Below are 21,514 nucleotides of genomic sequence, written 5' to 3'. Positions count from 1 at the left end.
TACACTTCCACACTGTAGTTGATCTCTGAAGAAAATTATAAATGGAACTCAAGCAAGACCAGAACCTGAAGGCAGGGCCTGGAGCAGAGGTTATTGAAGGATGCTGATTACTGGCCACATCTTCATGGTACAGAACCCAGAGCACCAGCACAGGCTGGCCACACCTACACCAGCTGAACTCTCCCCTCTCCATCAATCAGTAATTAAGAAAATACACTACAACCTTGCCTAAACCAAACTAAGGGAGTCACTTTCCTACTTTTGCCTCTCTACATTCAGATGACCCTAAGTTCTTTCAAGTTGGCATAAAACAAGCAGGAAATGCCTGCCGTGGGGCTAGGTGTCTCCATGCAGCTAGGGGTCTCAGGTGGTAGAATGCTGGGCTAACCCATGCTAGGTTCTGGGTTGGCTCTCCAGCCCCACAGAGAACTGGGCATGGAGATGTAATCCCAGCACTAGAGTAGCTGAGGCAGGGGGACCAGGAATTCAGGGTCATCCTCAACTACAATTTGGTCTGAGGACAATCTGGGCTACATGAGACCCTTCTGAGAGAAAAAGAAAGGAAGGACGGATTGGGGGGGGAGAGGGAAATGCTGACAGACACAGGTGTTCCCCATGATCTGGGTGGGGTGAAAAGAATTTGGTCTGAGGCTCTCAAAAAGAAAAGGACACACAGAGCCGGTCTTCAGAGCACAGGTGCTGCCCTCACAGGGCTGCTTTGTGACTGCCCTGCTGTGGCCTCAGAAAAGTGAGGAGATGGGCTGAGGAGATGGCCCCTTGAGTGATCACACTCCAGGTCAAGGGCAAGGTTAGCTTGAAACCAAGCTTGGCAGAGTCAGTCAGGTTTTACATGATCTTGATCATAAACATCTGAGAGGCGAAGGCTTGAAATCCAGCCCAAGTGTGTCTTCCTCAGATACCCCCAAAGCCTCAGCTCTAAAGACATGTTTCTCCATTGCCTTTCCAACATGCATCCCCCAAATCATTTGCATGACAATTCACAACAGTAGCAAAATTACAGTTATGAAGTAGCTACAAAAACAATTTTATGGTTGGGGATACACCACACCATGAGGAACTGTATTAAAAGTTCCCAGCATTAGGTAGGCTGAGAGCCAGTATCCTAGATCCAGGGGGTTCAGCAAGTTTCCTGGTGGAAATGTGTTGGAGAGTTGGTGAAGACAACACTCCCTGGGGGTCTGGGCAGGGTCCACAGAGAGCCCTGTAGAGGGCTAGCCTGAGGATCCAGGGCACCTGGTGAAGCCCAGCAGCTGTTTCTAGGGATTTGTGCTCCTGGCCCAGCTGTAGAAGAACTGGGTTTCTCATGCCTTATCATCCCAGCCCCTGCTGCAACCCGTGGTTAGTTCTCCCCTTGACCCTGCAGGACTCATTTTAAGGAAACCACCAGCTCCTTGGGCTCCTCACTATGGCTGCTGCTCCCCTGGTTCACCCTTCCACACTTATCTCGGAATTACCTGGTTACTACAGGGATGAGAACCAGAGACTCTGGATGGTAGTAGGCCTGGGAATTACTCCCGATCATCCAAGTCATATCATGGTGAGTTTTGAGCTCCAGGGAGTCTGTATCTTGACCTTGTTGGTAGTCTTGGTGTGCTAGGTTATGTGTGTTGGGGTAGATAATCACCCTGAATACTTCTCTAGGCTGTGGCTTTAGGCTACAATGGATCCTGGGACTCTATACTAGTCTGATTCTACAGGTAAAAGGTTTCTAGGTATCAAGAATGCTCCCCAAGGCCCCTGAGATGTTACTTAAGGGCAAAGCTCTAGTGTAGGTTTGGCAGATGATACGTGTTCTCTGCCTGCTGTCTGCCTGAGACACCTGGGACAAATGACTGAGGTGCCAGTTAACATCAAAGTGGCCTCTGGACATCAAGTTCTCCCAGCATCCCTCATTCCCATCCTGTTTCAGGGAATGGCAGACTTGCTTGCCCTCTACCCTGAACTGTGCAGCCCAAGGCCTGAGCCCCAACAACCAACTTTCCCATCGCAGCCCACCTACTCTGGTCCTTTCCTATGTAACTCAGCCATTTTGTCTATGCCAGTTTCTTGGCCCAGGCCACCCCACTTGGTTGTCATCTCCTCTCTCCTCTCCTCACGTGGCCAGGCTCACAGTCATGTTCACTCCAAACCCAGCCAGATGTCTCCATCTCTGCCTGTGCTCTCCCTTTTATCTACAATAAACCTTCTCCTCCTCCATACCTAGGAGCAGTCATGTCCTTCCTTTTTCATCCCTTTTCCCCCTTTATCTGGGGCCAACTGTGATATGTTATCGGATCTCAGTTTGTCCCTGTTTGGAAAACTAGCAAGGGGATAATTCATCGATAGCACCATAAAAATAAAATCTTCAAGTCGATATGTTTTTCTTCAAACTATACCAAATCAAATATGGAAAGTTTTAGCACCAAATATTTTCAGTTAAAAAAAAACTCAGAAAAGAATTCTGTCAGTAAGGAGGTAAACAAAACAGCTTCCATGAGAAAGTTTGTGCAGTAAATAAATTCAAATAGACTCACATGTCTCCCAGCGTCCTGCTTCTGGGCAGCCTTGGGTTAAAGTAGCTGTTGGATCCACGTGTGCCTAGAGGGGCAGATGCAGCTTGCAGAACAGCTTCTTGGGCAACTGAGTTAAAGGGGGCGAGGAGAATCTGATGGCTCCTGTAAAAGAATCAACCTGAGTCTCCCAGACAACGCTGTTGCTAAGGGATACATACACTAGAATGTTCCATGGAGTGACAATTGAACTTGCTTGTAGTCCAGGAGGGAGTGAGGCTTGTGCTCCTCCTGCCACAGCCTCTTGAGTCCTTTGGGATTCCAGGTTGTAATGACAGGCCCAGCATTGTCCATTGTCTTCCTTTATTCCCTCCTCTCTCCGCCCCCCCCATCTCTCTCTCTCTCTCCTCTCTCTCTCTCTCTCCCCTCTCTCTCTTGGTAAGTATGCCAAGAAATAGTCTATGTTCTTTTGTTGTTTTTTTCCCTCCCCTCCTCCCGTGCCCTTCCCCCAACCCCCCATGTTCTTTTTTTTGTTTCGTTTTGTTTTTTAAACTTTTATTCTTCTCTCATACATTATATCCTGTCCTCAGTTTCTCCTTCCTCAACTCCTCCCAGTCCCTCCCTCCTCTTCATCTCTCATCCATCCACTCTTTTTCCTTTTCTCTTCAAAAGAAAAGACCAGGAAAAACATGTTACAATAAGATAGGCAAAGGCACCCTTCCCAGAGAGATCACTGTGTCCCATCCTTGAGCTCTCCATGTTATTTAGCTCTCTACGTCTGTGGTTGTAGCATGACTATTCTTTTCTTCACAGCTAATGTCCACCTACAACTGAGTGCATACATAGATAGTGCAAATATACCATATGTGTCTTTTTGGATCTGGGTCACCTCACTCGGGATGATTTTTTCTAGTTCCATTCATTTGCCTGCAGATTTCATGATGTCATTGTTTTATACAGCTGAGTAATACTCTTGTGCAAATGTAAATATATCACATTTCCTTTGTCTGTTCTCCATTTGAGGGGCATCTAGGTTTTGCCAGATTACAGCTATTACAAATAAAGCTGTGGTGAATCCAGTTGAGTAAGACTTCTTGGGTTACGGTGGAGCATCCTTTGAGTATAAAGGAGTGCTACAGCTGGGACTTGAGGTACATTGATTGCCAATTTTCTGAGAAACTACCATATTGAATTCCAAAGTAGGTTGTAAGTTTGCACTCCCACCATCAATGGAGGAGTGTTCCCCTTGATTCACATCCTCACCACCATGAGCTGTCACTTGTGTTTTTGATCTTAGTCATTCTGCCAGGCCTAAGATGGAATCTCAGAATAATTTTGATTTGCATTTCCCTGATGGCTAAGGATGTTGAGCATTTCTTTAAGTGTTTGTCAGCCATCAGAGATTCCCCTGAGAATTCTGTTTAGATATGTGTCCCATTTTTTAATTGGATTTATTTGTTTTGTTGTCTAGTTTCCTGAATTGTTTTTTTGACATTTAAATTCTTAGCTTTTTTTTTATTACTTTAATTTTAAATAGCTTGCTTCACATGTCAATTCCAGTTCCCTCTCCCTCCTCTCCTCCCACCATCCCCCCCAACCTCCCACCCTATCCCCACTTCCTTCCACATAGGGGATATCCAGAGTCTGTCATTTCACTCAGGGCAGGGTCCAGGCACTCCCCTAAGAGTCCAGGCTGAGAGATCATCCCTCTTTGTGTTATGGACACACGAAGTCCGTTTGTATGCCAGGGATAAACACTGATTTACTGCCCAGGGCCCCATAGGTTGCCCAGGCCTCCTCACTGACTCTCACATTCAGGGGGTCTGGATCAGTCCTATGCTGGCCTCCCAGCTGTGGGTCTAGGGTCCAAGAGCTTTCCCCTGTTCAGATCAGCTGTCTCTGTTGGTTTCGCCAGCCCATTCTTTGCCAATTTGCTCATTGCTCCTCTCTCTCTGTCACTGGGTTCCATGGGTTCAATTCAGTGTTTAGTTGTGGGTGTTCGCTTCTGCTTCCATCAGTCACTGCATGAAGGTTCTAGGATAGCATATAGTGTAGATGTCAAGTTCATTATCAGGAATGGGCATTTAAGGTGGTCTCTCCACTATTGCTTAGCTTGCCAGTTGGTGTCATCCCTTTAGATCACTAGAGGTCTCACTGTACCAGATCTGTCTTCTAACCTATGACTCCCTCTATTATGGCATTTCTCAGCCTGTTCTCCCCCTATCCTACCCCCCACTCAACCTTCCTGTTCCCCCATGACCCACTCTCTCTTCCTCTTCTCCCCCTCTCTTCTTCCTAGTTCCCACTCCCCCCTAACCCCTCACTGTGTTCCCAATCTGTTCAGAAGATCTTGCCTCATTCCTCTTCTCTGGGATACCATGCATATCTCTCTTAGGTTCTTTCCTGTTCCCCAGACTCGCTGTCAATGGAAGTGCAGACTGTCACTATCCTGATCCATGTCTAAAATCCATATATGAGTGAGTACATACCATGTTTCCCTTTTTGTGACGGGGTTACTTCACTCAGGATGTTTTCTTCTAGTGCCATCCATTTACCTTCGAATTTCAAGATTCCATTGTTTTTTTCTGCTGAGTAGTACTCCATTGTGTAAATGTACCACATTTTCTCTATCCACTCTTCAGTTGAGGGGCATCTAGGTTGCTTCCAGGTTTTGGCTATTACAAATAATGCTGCTATGAACATAGTGGAGCAGATGTCCTTGTTGTATGAATTTGCATCTTTTGGATATATGCCTAAGAATGGAATTGCTGGATCTTGTGGTAGATTGATTCCAATTTTCCTGAGGAATCTCCATACTGATTTCCAAAGTGTCTGTACAAGTTGGCACTCCCACCAGCAGTGAAGGAGTGTTCCCCTCTCTCCACATCCTCTCCAGCATAAATTGTCTTCAGTGTTTTTGATTTTAGCCATTCTGACAGGAGTAAGATGGTATCTCAGAGTTGTTTTGATTTGCATTTCCCTGATGGCTAAGGATGTTGAGCACTTTCTCAAGTGTCTCTCAGCCATTTTAGACTCCCCTATTGAGAATTCTCTATTTAGTTCTGTACCCTACTTCTTAGTTGGATCCTTTGGTGTTTTGGAGACTTGCTTCTTGAGTTCTTTTTAAATTTTGGAGATCAACCCTCTGTCATATGTGGAGTTTCCTTTATTGTATAGGGTTGTTTTGGCTATCCTGGGTTTTTTGTTTTTCCATATAAAGTTGATTATTGTTCTTTCAAGGTCTGTGAAGAACTGTGCCAGAATTTTGATAGGGATTGCATTGAATCTGTAGACTGCTTTTGGCAAGATTGTCATTTTTATTATGCTGATCCTACCAGTCCAAGAGCATGGGAGATCTTTCCATTTTCTGGTATCCTCTTTTATTTATTTCTTTAGAGACTCAACGTTCTTGATATACAGGCCTTTCACTTCTTTGGTTAACATTATCCCCAGATATTTGATGCTGTTTATGGCTAATGTAAAGCCTACTTGATCATGGTGGATGATTTTCTGATGTGTTCTTGAATCTGATTTGCTAGTATTTTATTGAGTATTTTTGCATCGATGTTCATGAGGGAAATTGGTCTATAGTTCTCTTTCTTAGTTGTGTCTTTGTGTGGCTTGGGTACCAAGGTAATTGTAACCTAGTGAAAAGAGTTTGGCAGTGAGCCTCCCACTTGTATTGTATGGGATACTTTGAGGAGTATTGGAATTAGCTCCTCTTTGAATTTCTGGTAGAATTCTGCACTGAAGCCATCTTGGCCTGGGCTTTTTTTGGTTGGGAGACTTTTGATGACTACTTCTATTTCATTAAGGGTTATAGGTCTGTTTAGATTGTTTATCTGTTCTTGATTTAGTTTTGGCAAGTGATATCTATCCAGGAAATTGTCCATTTCCTTTAACTTTTCGAATTTTGTGGAGTACAGATTTTCAAAGTATGCCCTGATGATTCTCTGGATTTCCTCAAAGAACCAACTATTTGTTTCATTGATTCTTCTCAATGTTTTCCTGGTTTCTACTTGATTGATTTGTCAGCCCTCAGTTTGATTATTTCCTTGCGTCTGCTCCTCCTGGGTGAGTTTGCTTCTTTTTGTTCTAGAGCATTCAGCTGTGCTATTAATTCTCTAGCATGACTGTTCTCCATTTTCTTCATGTGGGCACTTAGTGCTATGAACTTTCCTCTCAGCACTGCCTTCAGAGTGTCCCATAAGTTTGGGTATGTTGTGTCTTCATTCTCATTGAATTCCAGGAAGTCTTTAATTTCTTTTTTATTTCTTCCTTTACCCAGGGATGGTGCAATTGTGCATTGTTCAATTTCCATGAGCTTGTAGGGTTTCTGAGATTTGTGTTATTGTTGAATTCTAATTTTAATGCATGGTGGTCTGATAAGATACAGGGGGTTATTCCAATTTTTTTGTATCTGTGGAGGTTTGCTATGTTTCCTATTATGTGGTCAATTTATGTGGTCAATTTTAGAGAAGGTTCCATGTGGTACCGAGAAGAAGGTATATCCCTTTGTGTTTGGGTGGAATGTTCTATAGATGTCTGTTAAACCCAGTTGGGTCATAACTTCTATTAGTTCTTTTGTTTCTTTAAGTTTCTGTCTGAATGTCCTGTCTAGTGGTGAGAGTGGAGTGTTCAAGTCTCCTTGAACTAGTGTGTGAGCTTTTATATGCGATTTGAGCTTTAGTAATGTTTCTTTCACAAATGTGGGTGCCTTTGTATTTGGGGTATAGATATTGAAAATTGAGACTTCATCTTGATGAACTTTTCCTTTGAATATGAAATGTCCTTCTTCATCTCTTTTGATTTTAATTTGAAGTCTAGTTTGTATATATTAGGATTGCTACACATGCTTGTTTCTTGGGTCCGTTTGATTGGAAAATCTTTTCCCATCCCTTGACTCTGAGGTAACATCTGTCTTTGACATTGAGATGTATTTCTTGTATGCAGCAGAAGGATGGGTTCTGTCTTCGTATCCATTCTGCTAGTCTGTGTCTTTTTATAGGCAAGTTGAGACGGTTGACATTGAGGGATATTAATGACTGTTGATTGATGATTCTTGTTTGTGCTTGATTTATTGGTAGTGGAGTTATTGTATGTAGGTTCTCCTCCCTTTTACTTTTGGTGTTTGGTAAAGTGGGATTATCTATTGCCTGTGTCTTTGTGAGTGTAGTTATCTTCGTTGGGTCTAGGTTTTCCTTCCAGCACTTTCTGTAGAGGTGGATTCATGGATACGTATTGTTTAAATCTGGCTTTGTCATGGAATATTTTGTTTTTTCCATCTATGGTGATTGAAAGCTTTACTGGATATAGTTTTCTTGGCTGGCATCCTTGTTCCCTTAGCGTTTGTAGGACATCTGTCCAGGATCTTCTGGCTTTCATAGTTTCCATTGAGAAGTCAGGTGTAATTCGGATAGGTCTGCCTTTATATGTTACTTGGCCTTTTTCTTTAGCTGCTCTTAATATTTTCTCTTTATTCTGTAGGTTTGATGTTTTGATTATTATGTGGCGAGGTGACTTCTTTTTCTGGTCCAGCCTATTTGGTGTTCTGTAAGACTCTTGTATTTTCATAGGCATATCCTTCTTTAGGTTAGGGAAGTTTTCTTCTATGATTTTGTTGAATATGTTTTCTGTGCCTTTGAGCTGTATTTCTTCGCCTTCTTCTATACCTATTATTCAGGTGGGGTCTTTCTGTCTCCACTGGCCTCCTTCTTTCCTGAAGCTGAAGCTGGGGATCCTGGAGGGTGGGGTCTGAAGCTGGGGATGCCAGAGGGTTTGGTCTGGAAGGACTGATGCCTTTCCTGTGTGGGCGGGTCCTCTGGCTGAAGCTGGGGATGCTGGAGGTTGGGGATTGGAAGGACTGGTGTCTTTCCTGTGTGGGCGGGTCCTCTGGATGCCAGGAGCCGACCCCAAGAAGATTGAGGGGATGGATGATGGGTGGGGGGATGGGGAGTGGCCCCAGGGAGACCCAAGCTCACCTGAAGCTGGGGTCACGCTTAGTCTATGTTCTTATATTTACACACACACACACACACACACACCACACTCACTCTCAAATCACACATACTCCACTCTCACAGACACTGACTCTCACACACTTTCACTCTACCACTTGTACACACATAATCATGCTATCACACACTCACATACTCTCACAACTCTCATGCTCACAACTCTTACTCACAACTCACTCTCTCACACTGTAGTAGTGTGTGTGTGAGAGTGTGAGAATGTGTGTGTCTATGTGTGGGTGAGAAGGAGTGTGAGTGTAAATTAGTGTTACTGTGCGTGATTATGTGTCTCTGTGTGTGATGTGTATGAGCATGTGTGGGAGATTGTGTGTGTCAGTTTTTGTGTTAGAGTGTTAGTGTGACTATGTGTGTGTGTGTGTAATGTCTGATTTCCCTCACGCAGTTGCAGGCTGGGACAGGACCTTCTCAGTGTAATCTTGGCAAAGATCAGGAGGTTTTATCAATTAGAAACCTCACAGAGAAGCTTTTCATTTTGTAGGCTCTGAGGACTTGGGAACATTCCCTGGTCTACCTTGGTGCAAAGCATCCAGAGACAATGTGAGTTTTAAATATATTATCATTTACAAAAAACCAGGTGGCATATCAATATAAAGTCAGAATACCCACAGGGGGACAGGCTCTCACAAAAAACATTAGGGCAAAAATCAGTAAAGTGACCTGCCACAGTGTGACAGGTGAAAATTAATCTAGGCATTCACAGGAAGACAGGAGGACACAGGTAGGAAGTCTGTGACATGCTTTCTGCTGTGTGGTCACAAATGACATTTGGTTATAGTTTATACTGGCTGATTCCTTTGTTTGTTTGTTTTGTTGTTTGGTGTTTCGAGACAGGGTTTCTCTGTGTAACACTCCTGGCTCTCCTGGAACTCACTATGTAGACAAGGCTGATCTCGAACTCAGATTAGACTGCCTCTGTCTCCTGAGTGCTGGGATTAAAGGCAGGCAACATCATGATTGGCTATGGAAACTTTTTAACCTTATGACTTTCTGTGCTGGCTAAGGTTTCTGTTTCACATTTATTAGAGGCACATGAAGCTCACCATCAACACCACATTGCATTTCTTTTGTTAAAACCATTGCCCCGTGCCCTGTGTGTGTGTGCATACATGTGTTATGCTTGATGAATGTTCAGGTGACTGGCTCTGTCACTCTCTACCTTATGTCCTGAGACAGCATCTTCCATCAAATCTGGAGCTAGACTGCAGTCAGGAAACCCCAGTGGTCCTCCCATCTCAGCTTTCCACAGCCCTGGCACATGTATGACTGTGACTTTTTTACATGGAAGTTGGAAAGTCAAACTTAGGTCCTCATGTCTGTGAAGCTATGGAGCCGTCTCTCCAGAATCTGTCTCGGTTTTGGAAATGACTGAGAGAGAGCCCTAGGGGCCAATCCAGCATCCGTGAAAGGTGCTGTGTGTCTGGAGACTGTGGCTACTGTGTGGGAGAAGCTGGGGATGAGCAGGGATGGGCAGAGGGAGGTCAGGGTCAGACCAGGCAGAAGAGCAGCAGACATCCCAGGCCCTGGGGAAGACAGAGGTGTTGGAACAAGGATGTGTTTATGTCTGTTGGAACCTCTCATCTTGACCTTTGCAAAAAAGTCAAGGCCAGCACACAGGTATGACTAAAGGTATCTGTCCCTAATGTACCTCTCCCCTCTACTCCCTTCAGCCTCGAGACTCTATCGTTGTCAAGTTGGGGCATGTGGGCGAATGCTGCAAGGAACTCCTGACCCGCTTCTTCCCAAGTTTTACATGTCTCCCCAGTGGGTGGCAGACACATTCTATGTTTTTATACATTGGGGCAGACTTAAGCATCTGGAAATTAGTGGACCATTACCACGTAAGTGTTTGATACCTCCCATTGGAAGCTTCAGCAGATGAGGGGTCAAATGCAAATGTTTTTCATACTCTCCTACTCCTGGGAAGGTTTTTTCTTATCCATCATTTATAATTTGTGTCTTTCACATTATATATCCCCATCCCCTTCATTTCCCTGTCCCCTCCTATCTATCCAATGCATTGCAACCTCTCCTCCCCCAAAAATACAATTTAAGAGGAAAAAAGAAGAAATGGGGGATGAGGAAAAATAAACCTCATCATGGAAACTCTTGTATGACACAGGGAGTCATGTAATAAACACTCTTATCCATATATGTTTACTTGAAAAACTTTATTGCAGAGATTCATTGATCTGGTTCAAGGTCTTTGGTTTCTGCTACACTGTTCATGCTGGGCTCTCACTGGAACTCCTCTTGGTTATCTGCTGGTACCTGTAGTGGAAACTGTGCGCCTTTGGGTCTGCAGGTTCACTCCCTTCACATGCAATGGCAGATCACAGATGGTGGTGATGGTGGGGAGGACCAACAAGAAACCCTGGATCTGGGCCTGGGTCTGGGCAGGGTTGCTCAGCCTGCCAGCTCTGCCTTGTCCTCCCTCATAGGCTGAGCTCTCCAGCATTGCCCTGGAAAACTCACCCCTTGCAGAGATGAGCAAGGGGCAGGGACAGTTATCCTGGCTTAATTTTTAAGGGTCAGATCTCCCAAGGCTGCACCTAGGGCCAGCTCTATAGTGTTGTCCAGGTGTGGCAGAGGGGACACTCTCCTGAGAGCTGTAGCTGATGAGGGGAAGGACCAGCTCTCCCCAGGGAGATTCTCACCTCTCCTTCATTCACTCTTCCTACAGGGGCTGTAACAGGGTCTTTTTTCCATGTGCAATTTGGGGAGTTTTGTTATGTGACAAAGTTGTTTCTGAGAATATGAAATATACTCATCTCCTCATCCTAGATATGGAACCTATAACAGACCAAAGTGCAGATATCACCAACTTCATCTGGGTAAAGCAATGAGTTTCATTTGAGTCACAAAGTGCAGATATCACCAACTTCATCTGGGTGAAGCAATGAGTTTCATTTGAGTCACTTATAGGAATATAGGTGAGGGTGAGGGATCACTTACAGGAACAGAAATGACTCAAAGACAGCTGCATCACCAAAGGACACCCAGCATGGCTGACAGAAGGCTCACAAAGCTGGGACCCTGGAGCACACTGCACAGCCTGCTGGCAGCTCAGCAGGTGGGAGAGTGTCCTTTCCAGGTGCCTCAGTTGGTTTGAACCCCTTCCAGGTAGCTTTGCTGGTTTGTGATTGATTGGGTTGCTTCTCTTGTGTGAGAGTCATTGCAGCTTGGCTAGTTTCAGGGAGTTCTTGAAGATATTGTTGTTGACCTCTCTACTTCAGGAGGCTATAAACACAATAGAGGAGGAATAGGATGGAAAGGGAGAATGTATCCGTACACACATGTGGGTACCTGGGCACAACTGGGCAATGTGGAAGTAACACTTCCTTCTGGCTATAGAATCTTCACCCCAGGTCCCCTTCTGCTCCTTTCTCCTCTGTGCTGCCTCAAGTCTGAATGGTCATTGTCTTAGAGTTTCCTAGATTGTGTCATCCAGGATCCTGATGGCTGTTCTCTCTCCTGCAGATTGGAGACAGAGCAAACCTCATCCTACTGAAGGAGCCCAAACTTGGTGAGATGGCACCAGAAGTCTTTCTCTCAGTATAGGAAGAGAGTGCTGGTGGCTCTCCCTGAGCTTCCCTTGTGTGGTCACCCTTCACCTTTGGGTATAAGTGCAGTGAACTAATCACACAGTAAGCACAGAGTCACCCTCAGTCCTGGAAACAATTGCATGTGTTCAGTGCTCCATGTCACAGCTAAGCAAACAGACTCTGGGTATCAGAATGCAGGTCTTGAGACCACAGAGCTCTGTAATAGCAGTGATGGGAGTAGAACCTAGTGACCTTGTCTCTCCAGTTTAATCACACTGGAGTGCTGTGTGGTATTGGCCTAAGAGAACCTACACTGGGCATCTCCCCCAGCTTGGAGGCAGCACTAACTGGTTGAGGAGAGATTGGTCAGAGGCAGGAATGAAGCTGGACTGGATGGAGCACAGACTTTGGGTCCAGCACCCAGTTCTGCAGGGATTCACTAAGCAGTCTCTCCTTGGTCTTCTCTAGGTATTGGTAGCCCTTTAGGTCCCTGAGCCTTGAAGCCTCAGTGAAGAATTTATACATCTACTTCTCTGCTTGTTCCCCAGGTCTCCAGTCTAGCGGTGCCTCGGCATGGCAGCCCTGACCGTCAGATAATCTGCTTTCATGAGCCTGGCTGTCTATGTCCTAAGCCTTCTCACTTCCTGGGTACAGCTGTGACTTTCTTGTCTCCTTTTGCCTCTGATGCTGACCTCACAGACCATTCTTCTAAAGACCTCTCATCCATGTGAACCCCTCCCCTGGCCTCCCAGTGCAGCATGCCCCTCGGGTGACTCTGATCTGGAGGTGCCTGTGGAGCAGGTATGGATGGGGACTCCATGCCCTATGGATCTCTGAGCTACCAATGCTGGCTGGAAGTTGACCTGGTGCTGGGCAGAGGACTCTGTGCTCCGTGCTTGAAGGCACAATGGGATGTGCACAGGGGCATCTGGTCACTTCTCCCACATGCTCAGGACTTGGCTCCCAGAAGTGATGCTGAACCTAATCCCACCCCAAACTTGTTTTTAACTAATTAAACTTCACTGCTTTTACTTAAGTTCTGTGCTGGCCTGGTTTGTCTATATCTAGAACTTTAGAACTAAATCATAAAGTGGAAGTTGACCCCCAAACATTACAGGAGCACTGTGTGACATCTTCCGGACATTTTGTCACTGTGAGTTTGGTTGCTGGTCCATTTCAACATCAAAGGCACAAGCCTTTGTGCACCATTCTCATTCAGACCACATCCATCTTGTCAGCAAGCACACATAACACAGAATTTTAAAATGTAACTTTTAAAGGGCCTGACACTAAAACCGTAAAATTAGACAACAGAAAACCACAGAATGATATCAAAGACAGCCTAAAACTCAGACATGTGGATTGTTGGTTCCAACATGGGGGACCTCTTAATTCTTTTCACACAGACTCAGAGATTCTGATTATGCAAATCTGAATCCCATCAGGCTTTGGGACTGGGGTAGAATGGCTACTGTGACAACTCTGTATTTATTTGGAAATGCTCAGGGTAGAGGCTAACTTGAATAGTCAGCACACTCCAGAGAAACAGAGCCAATGGGACATGTGTGCCTGCAGGAGGATTTGAGATTGGACTTGGCACACGATGATAGAGCAAGTCCAAACCTGCAGTGGGCCAGCCAGACTCAAGATGGTGGATGGTGAGTGTCCACTGTGAAGGCTGTGCCACTGAAGGTTCTCTCTGGCTCAGGGACTGTCCCCAATTGCTATACACGGATGTCACAAAAAGACTAAAACAATCTTGGGGAAGGGAACGGTCTATTGGCTTACAGGGCACACTCCATTGTTGGCAGACATCAGGGTGGAGCTCTAGGCGGAAACTCCAGGAAGGAACTGAAACAGATATCCTGGTGGGGTGCTGCTTACTGGTTACGTCTTCGTGATTGGTCAGTTTATGTTCTTATGGAAACCAGGTAACCTGCCCATGGCTGGCCCCACCTACCGGGGACTGAGTCTCTCCTCCCCATCAATCCCTAATTAAGAAAGTGCACCACAGTCTTCCCTCAGCCCAGTCTTAGATTCCGTTTCTTAGTTGAGCCTCCCTCCTTCAGATGACTCTAAGCTCTGTCCAGTTGACATAAAGCAAGCAGGAAATGCCTGCAAGGGGCTTGGGGTCTCCATGCAGCTGGGGGTGGGTCTCGGATGGTAGAATTCTGGGCTAGCCTGTGCAAAGTTCTGTGTTGGGTCTCTAGCCCCACAGAGAACTGGGCATGGTGATGTAATCCCAACACTAGAGGAGTTGAGGCAGAGGACCAGGAATTCAGGGTCATCCACAACTACAATTGGGTCTGAGGACAACCTGGGCTACATGAAACCCTTCTGAGAGAAAAAGGAAGGATGAGAGGGAGGGGAGGGGGGAAATGCTGACAGGCACAGGTGTTCCCCATGATCTGGGTGGGATGAAAAGAATCTGGCCTGAGGTTCTCAAAATGGAAAAGGACACACAGAGCCGGTCTTCAGGACACAGGTGCTGTCCTCACAGGGCTGCTTTGTGACTGCCCTGCTGTGAGGAGATGGGCTGAAGAGATGGCCCCTTGGAGTCACACTGCAGGCCAAGGGCAAGGCTATCCAGAAGCCCCAGCTGCCCTTGCTAGAGTCAGTCACATTTTGCATGATCTTGATCACAAACATCTGAGGGGCGTGGGCTTGATATCCAGAAGAAACTTAGCCCAGGTGTGTCTTCCTCACATAACCACTGACACCTAGGTTCAAAATCTGTAGGTCTCTATCCTTCTGCCAACATGCTTCTCCCAAAGTATTTACATGACAATTCACAACAGTACAGAAAAATTACAGTTATGAAGTAGCTACAGTATAATTTTATGGTTGTGGATACACCACAACATGAGCAACTTGTATTAAAGGGTCACAACATTCAGAAGGTTGAAGATCGCTGTCTTACGTCCGAAGGGTTCAGCTAGTTTCCTGATGGAAACGTGTTGTAGAGGTGGTGAGAACAACAATCCCTGGGGGTCTGGGCAGGGTCCACAGAGAACGCTGTAGAGGGCTAACCTGAGGACGCAGGGCACCTGGTGAAGCTGGCACTGTTTCTAGGGACTTGGGCTCCTGGCCCAGCTGTAGAAGAACTGGGTTTCTCACACCTTATTGTCCTGGCCCCTGCTGCAACCCGTGGTTGGTTCTCCACCTTGTCCCTGCAGGACTGCTTGTTAAGGAATCCACCACCTCCTTTTGTTCCTCACTATGGCTGTTACTCCCCTGGGGCAACCCCCAGTCAGGCTTATTGGGGAAAAGCATGGTTACTACAGGGATGAGATCCATAGACTCTGGATGGTTGTAGCCCTGTGCTTTTCCCCCAACCATCCAACTCATAACAAGGTGAGTTTTGTCGCTCAAAGGATACTGTATCCTGACCTTGTGGGTAGTCTATGTGTACTAGGGAGTGTGAGTTGTGATAATCAACATGAAAATTACTTTAGGGTGTGGCTTTAGACCACAGTGTAACCCAGGAGGGTAAACTGTTCTGTGATGCTGCAGGGAAAGTGTTTCTGGGTATTAAAATTGTTCTCTAAGTACCAGGGATGTCACTTGAGGGCAAAGCCCTTGTGTAGGTGTGGCAGATACTATGTGTCCTCTGCTTGATACCTGCCTGAGGGGACTTGGGGTTCACCCCTGGAAAAAATGGTTGATGTCCCCACTAACTCATCAAAGTTGCCTCTGACCATCATGTTCTCCCAGCATTCCTCATGCCCCTACCATTGCCCTCTACCCTGAACTGTGCAGCCCAAGACCTGAGCCACAGTCCCAACTTTCACTCAACCCCACATCCTCTGGCCCTTCCCATTTTGGCCTTGCTAGTTGTTTAGCCCAGGCCACCCCGCTTGGTTGTCATCTCCTCTCCCCTCTCTCCTCTCCTCACATGGCCAGGCTCACAGTCATGTTCCCTCTGGACTCACCGAGATTTCTCTGTCCCTGGCTGTGCTCTCCCTTTTATCTACAATAAACTCTTGCCTCCTCCATATGTAGGAGCAGTCATGTCCTTCCCTTTTCATTCCTTTTGTTCCCCTTCATCTGGGGCCAACTTTGATATGTTATTGGGCCTCAGTTTGTCCCAGGTAGGAAACCAAACAAGGGGATAATTCATCTATAGTAGCATGACAATAAAATCTTCAACTAGATAAGTGATTTTCTTTAAACCTACACCAAATAAAGTTTGGAAAGGTTTTAGATCAAACATTTTCCGGTAAAAAATAAAACCCAGAAAGAATTCTGTTGGGATGTAAATGAGACAGCTTCCATGAGAAAGTTTGTGCAGTCAATAAATTCATTAGAGTCACATGGCTCCCAGCATCCTGCTTCTGGGCAGCCTTGGGTTAAAGTAGCTGTTGGATACAGGTGTGGCTAGAGGGGCAGATGCAGCTTCCAGAACAGCTTCTTGGACAACTGAGTTAAAAGGGGATGAGGAGAATCTGGTGGCTCCTGTAAAAGAATCAACCTGAGGTCCCAGGCAAAGCTGTTGCTAAGGGACACATCCTCTAGAGCGCCCCATGGAGTAGCACTTGAACTCACTTGTAGTCCAGGAGGGAGTGAGGCTTGTGCTCCTCCTGCCACAGCCTCTTGAGTCCTTTGGGATTCCAGGTGGCAACAACAGGCCCAGCAGTGTTCTCATCTCCCTTCCTTCTTACTTTATTCTCTCCTTCTATTTCTCTCTCACACAGTGTCTCTCTCTTGGTTAGTATACCAAGAAATAGATTGAATTGTTACACACACACACACACACACACACACACACACACACACACACACACACACATGGTAGAGGTAGACAGATCTCTTAAATTCTTAAATTCAAGGCCACATTGGCCAATACAGTCAGTTTCAGGCTAGTCAGGTCTACACTGAGATCCTGCCTCAAATAAATTACAAATACAACTGCAAATAAATGAATCCTAAACACAAATAAAAACCTGTGAGCCCGAGTTAGGATCCCAGCAGCCACATGAAAAGCCCCATGTGTCTCTGCTGCCCATAACTTCAGTGCTGTGGGGGCGGAGTCAGAGTCCCTACTTCAAAGACATGAGGGAGAAAGTGATGGAGCAGACACCTGAGTCTCCTTTGTCCTTTTCAGACTGTCACATACATGCATCACAGGCACATCACACTCACTCTCTCCATCACGGATATAGTGTTACACACACTCACTCTCACACACTCCCATAATCTCAGAACTCTCACACTCACAACTCTCTCACACATTCTCACAACTCAATCTCTAATACTGTATGTGTGTTTTGTAAATGTGAGTGTGTGAGAGAGTTGATGTGTGTGTTAGTGTGAGTGACTACCTCTGGGTGAGAGTGAGTTTGTGTGAAATAAGTGTGACTGTGTCTGTGAGAGTATTGTGAGAGCGTGTGTGTGTGTGTGTGTGTGTGTGTGTGTGTGAGTGTGTGTGTGTGTGTGTGTGTGTGTGTGTAGCAATATACAGTTGCAGGCTGGGACAGGACATTCTCAGTGTGATCTCAGCAAGGATCAAGAGGTTTTTTTCAATCAGAGGCCTCACAGAGAAGCTTTTCATGCAGGCTCTGAGGACTTGGGAACACCAGATGGTCCACTTTGGTGCAAAGCATCCAGAGACAATGGAGTTGCAAATTAAACTTGATTTACTACAAAAGCAGTGGGCATGACAATGTGGGTCCCTGTCCCTTCTTTGTTATCCCCCTTCACTGCCGACCTAAAGTCAGAAGACCCACAGGGGACAGACTCTCAAAAATTGTTAGGACCACAACCAGGACAGTGACCTTCCACAGTGTGACAGGTCAAGAGAAATGCAGGAATTCACAGGAAGACAGGAGGACACAGTAGGGAGTCTGTGACATGCCCTCTGCTCTGTGGTCACAACTGGCGTTTGGTTATAGTTTATAGTGGCTGATTACTTTTTTTCCTTTTTGTTTGTTTCTTTTTCCAGAGAGGGTTTCTCTGTGTAACACTCCTGGCTGTCTTGAAACTCACTATGTAGGCTTGTCTGATCTCGAACTCAGATCAGCCTTACTGATGGGATTAAAGGCATGCACCACCATGCCTAGCTATAGCAACTTCTTCACTTTGTAGCATTCTGTGCTGGCTAAGGTTTTGCATTATTAAGGGCACATGAAGCTCAGCGTCAACACTACATTGCATTTCTTTTGGTAAAGCCATAGCCCCGGGCCCTGGTGTATGTGTGTACGTGTGTTGTGCTTGTTGAATGTTCAGGTGACTGGCTCTGTCACTCTCTACCTTATGCTCCGAGACAGCATCTTTCATCAAATCTGGAGCTAGACTGCAGTCAGGAAAGCCCAGTGATCTTCCCATCTGGGGTTTCCACACCCTGGCACATGTGTGACTTAACCAATGGAGTCATCTCCCATAATCTGTCTCAGTTTTCAAAGGAGAGTTATTAAAACTCTGGAAATGGCTGAGACAGATCCTCAGAGCACAATACAACATCTGTGAAAGGTGCTGTGTGTCTGGAGACTGTGGCTACTGTGTGGGAGAAGCTGGGGATGAGCAGGGATGGGCAGAGGGAGGTCAGTGTCAGACCAGGCAGAAGAGCAGCAGACACCCCAGGCCCTGGGGAAGACAGAGGTGGTAGAGACAAGACTGTGGCAAGGGCTGTTGGAACCTCTCATCCTGACCTTTGCAAAAAAAAGCTAGGCCAGCACCCCAGCATGACTACTGGTATCTGTTCCTAATGTACCTCTCCCCTCTACTCCCTTCAGCCTGGAGGCCATATAGCTATCAGGTTGTGGCAGGTGGGCGATTGCTGCCAGGAGAACCTGTCCCCTTTTCTCACGTTTGACATGTCTCCCTATGATATGGCAGACACAGACTCTGGCATTATACAGTGGGACAGACTCAAGCTTCTGGATAATAGAGGAGCATTTCCAGGTAAGTGTGTGGTGTCTCCCAGTGGAAGCTGCAGCAGGTGGGTGTCAGATGCAAATGCTTCTCATCCTCTCCCACCCCCAGGAAGTATTTTCCTGTCCTTCATTTATTCTTTGTCCCTCATATCATACATCGCCATCTGCTTCACTTCCCTGTCCCTCCAATCCAGCTGGTGCCCTGTGTAGTAGAAATCCTGCAGCTTTGGGTCAGCAGGTTTGCTCCTTTCAAGTGCTCTGGCAGATCACAGATGGGATGGATGTTGGGGAGGACCAACAAGAAACCCTAGATCTGGGCCTGGGTAGTGGCAGGGTTGGATAGCCTGCAGGCTCTCCCTTGTCCTCGCCCATAGGGTGAGCTCTCCAGCATTGCACTGGCTAGCTCACCCCTTACACAGATGAGCAAGGGGCAGGGACTGTTATTCTGCTTTTTTGTCCTCAAGGTCAGATCTCCCAAGGCTGCACCTAGATCCAGCGCTACTGTGTTGTCCAGGGGTGGCAGAGGGGACACTCTCCTGAGAGCTGTAGCTGATGAGGGCCAGAACAGCTCTCCCCAGGAAGATTCTCACCTCTCCTTCACTCTTCCTACAAGGACTCTGAGAGGGTCATTTTTATTGGAGAATTTTGGGAGTGTTGTTGTGTGACAAAACCTTTCCTGGGGAGGTGAAACATACCCATCTCCTCACCCCAGGCAGAGAACCCAAAACAGACAAAAGTAAAGATACCACCAAGTTCATCTTGGTGAAGCAATGAGATTTATTGGGGTTACTTATAGGAATATGGTGAGGGTGAGGGATCACTTACAGGAGCAGAAATGACTCAAAGACAGCTGCATCACCAAAGGACACCCCGCATGGCTGACAGAAGGCTCTCAAAAGCTGGGACCCTGGAGCACACTGCACAGCCTGCTGGCAGCTCAGCAGGTTGGAGAGTGTCCTTTCCAGGTGCCTCAGTTGGTTTGAACCCCTTCCAGGAAGCTTGTCTGGTTTCTGATTGGCTGGATCTCTCCTTTTGTGTGAGAGTCTTTGCTGCTTGGTTCTGCTTCCTCTGACAGGGAGGGGCCTAGTGAATCTGGTCAATTTCAGGGAGTGCTTGAAGATATTTTTGTTATTAGCCTTTCTAATTCAGTAAATACAACAGAGGGGGGACAGGATGAGAGGGAGAATGCATCCTTGCACACATGTGGGTATCTGTGCCCAGTGAGGCAGCTGTGGAAGTAATGCTTCTCTCTGGCTCAAGAATCCTCACCCCAGATCCCCTTCTGCCCCCTTCCCCTCTGTGCTGTCTCAAGTCTGAATGGTCATTGTCTTAGAGATGGCTAGATGTGTGTCACCCAGAATCCTGATGGCTGTTCCCGATCATGCTGCTTTTCGGCACAGAGGAACTAGTCCTAGAGATGGGGAACCATATCGGTAAGACGGGAAACATATAAGTAAGACGGGCACCAGAATGTTTTTTCTCTGCATATGAAAAGAGTGCTTGTGTCTTTCCCTGGGTTTCCTTGTGTGACCACCTGTCACCCTTCTCCTTTGGATATAAATGCTGTGAGCTGACCCCACAGTAAGCACAGAGTCACCCTCAACCTTGAAAATAATTCTATGTGTCTGGTGCTCTATGTCACAGCTAAGCAAACAGAATCTGGGTATTGGAATGCAGGTCCTGAGACAACAGAGCCCTGGAATAGCAGTGATGGGACTAGAACCTAGTGACCTTGTCTCTCCAGTTTAATCACACTGGAGTGCTGTGTGGTATTGGTCCAAGTGGACCTACACTGGGCATCTCTCCTAGGTTGGCAGCAGCTCTACCTGTCTGAGGAGAGAGTGGTCCAGGGGCAGGGCTGGAGCTGGACTGGCTGGAGCACAGCCTTTGGGTCCAGCACCCAGTTCTGCAGGGATTCACTAAGCAGTCTCTCCTTGGTCTCTCTAGGTCGAGGCATGCATTCAGTTCCCAGGCGCATGCACACTCACTGAAGATTTTATTCAACCACTTCCCTGCTTATTCCACAAGTTTCCAGTTTAGAAGTCTCTCCTGCATGGCCCAGCCCTGAACGTCACATGATCTGCTCCTGTGGGCCTGGCTGTCTGGGTCCTGGGCCTTCTCCCTTCCTGGGTACAGGTTGGCTTTCTTGTCTTCTTTTGCCTCTGATGCTGACCTTGCAGATTGTCGTTCTAAAGACATGCCCCTCAGGTGACTCTGATCTAGAGGAGAGTGGTCAGTGACTGACAGAGTCAACACAGGAGCCACACTAATTCACTACAGGCCACAGGGACAAAGTGTCCTTGCACATGAAGACCCCAAAATGCAAGGGAACAGCACAGAGGGGACAGAAGCCAGGTACTGCGAACATGTCCTTCCTTCAGCTGATCCACAGGAAGAAAGGCACTCCCAATGACACAATTCACAGCAGATGGAAGCTGTAACTTTACAGAGTCAGTCTAGAAAGACCCTTATAGGACTGTGGCTTTAGCTCAGTTAGTCACAAGCTGACTTAGCATACACAATGGTGGAAGTCCATCCCTCAGTATTGCATGACC

At 46.5% G+C, this 21,514-nt stretch overlaps 1 protein-coding gene across 2 annotated transcripts; it reads left to right on the top strand.

Annotated features, from left to right (window-relative positions):
* Positions 1–1,323: 1,323 nt before the first annotated feature.
* On the top strand, positions 1,324–13,123 carry LOC110339656 (protein TCL1B2-like). 2 transcript variants are annotated; one of them, XM_040742548.1, is made up of 4 exons: positions 1,326–1,558; positions 10,213–10,383; positions 12,023–12,068; positions 12,636–13,123. In XM_040742548.1, exons 1-4 carry the CDS (start codon positions 1,427–1,429, stop codon positions 12,671–12,673), a joined length of 387 nt encoding a protein of 128 aa, XP_040598482.1. In that variant the 5' UTR covers positions 1,326–1,426; the 3' UTR covers positions 12,674–13,123. The 2 variants fall into 2 exon arrangements, with proteins under 2 accessions (XP_040598481.1, XP_040598482.1); XM_040742547.1 differs by lacking the exon at positions 12,023–12,068 and having other exon boundaries at positions 1,324–1,558.
* Positions 13,124–21,514: the final 8,391 nt, after the last annotated feature.

Source organism: Mesocricetus auratus, unplaced genomic scaffold (assembly GCF_017639785.1).
Source record: "Mesocricetus auratus isolate SY011 unplaced genomic scaffold, BCM_Maur_2.0 Super-Scaffold_15014, whole genome shotgun sequence".
Lineage (NCBI taxonomy): Eukaryota > Metazoa > Chordata > Mammalia > Rodentia > Cricetidae > Mesocricetus > Mesocricetus auratus.
This window is presented reverse-complemented; position numbering and strand designations above follow the sequence as displayed.

Coding starts and splice junctions, on each gene's coding strand:
- LOC110339656 (XM_040742547.1), top strand. CDS start 1,427: ATGGCTGCTGCTCCCCTGGTTCACCCTTCCACACTTATCTCGGAATTA. Junction 1,559..10,212: donor ATCATCCAAGTCATATCATG/GTGAGTTTTGAG, acceptor TACTCCCTTCAG/CCTCGAGACTCTATCGTTGT. Junction 10,384..12,635: donor AATTAGTGGACCATTACCAC/GTAAGTGTTTGA, acceptor CTTGTTCCCCAG/GTCTCCAGTCTAGCGGTGCC.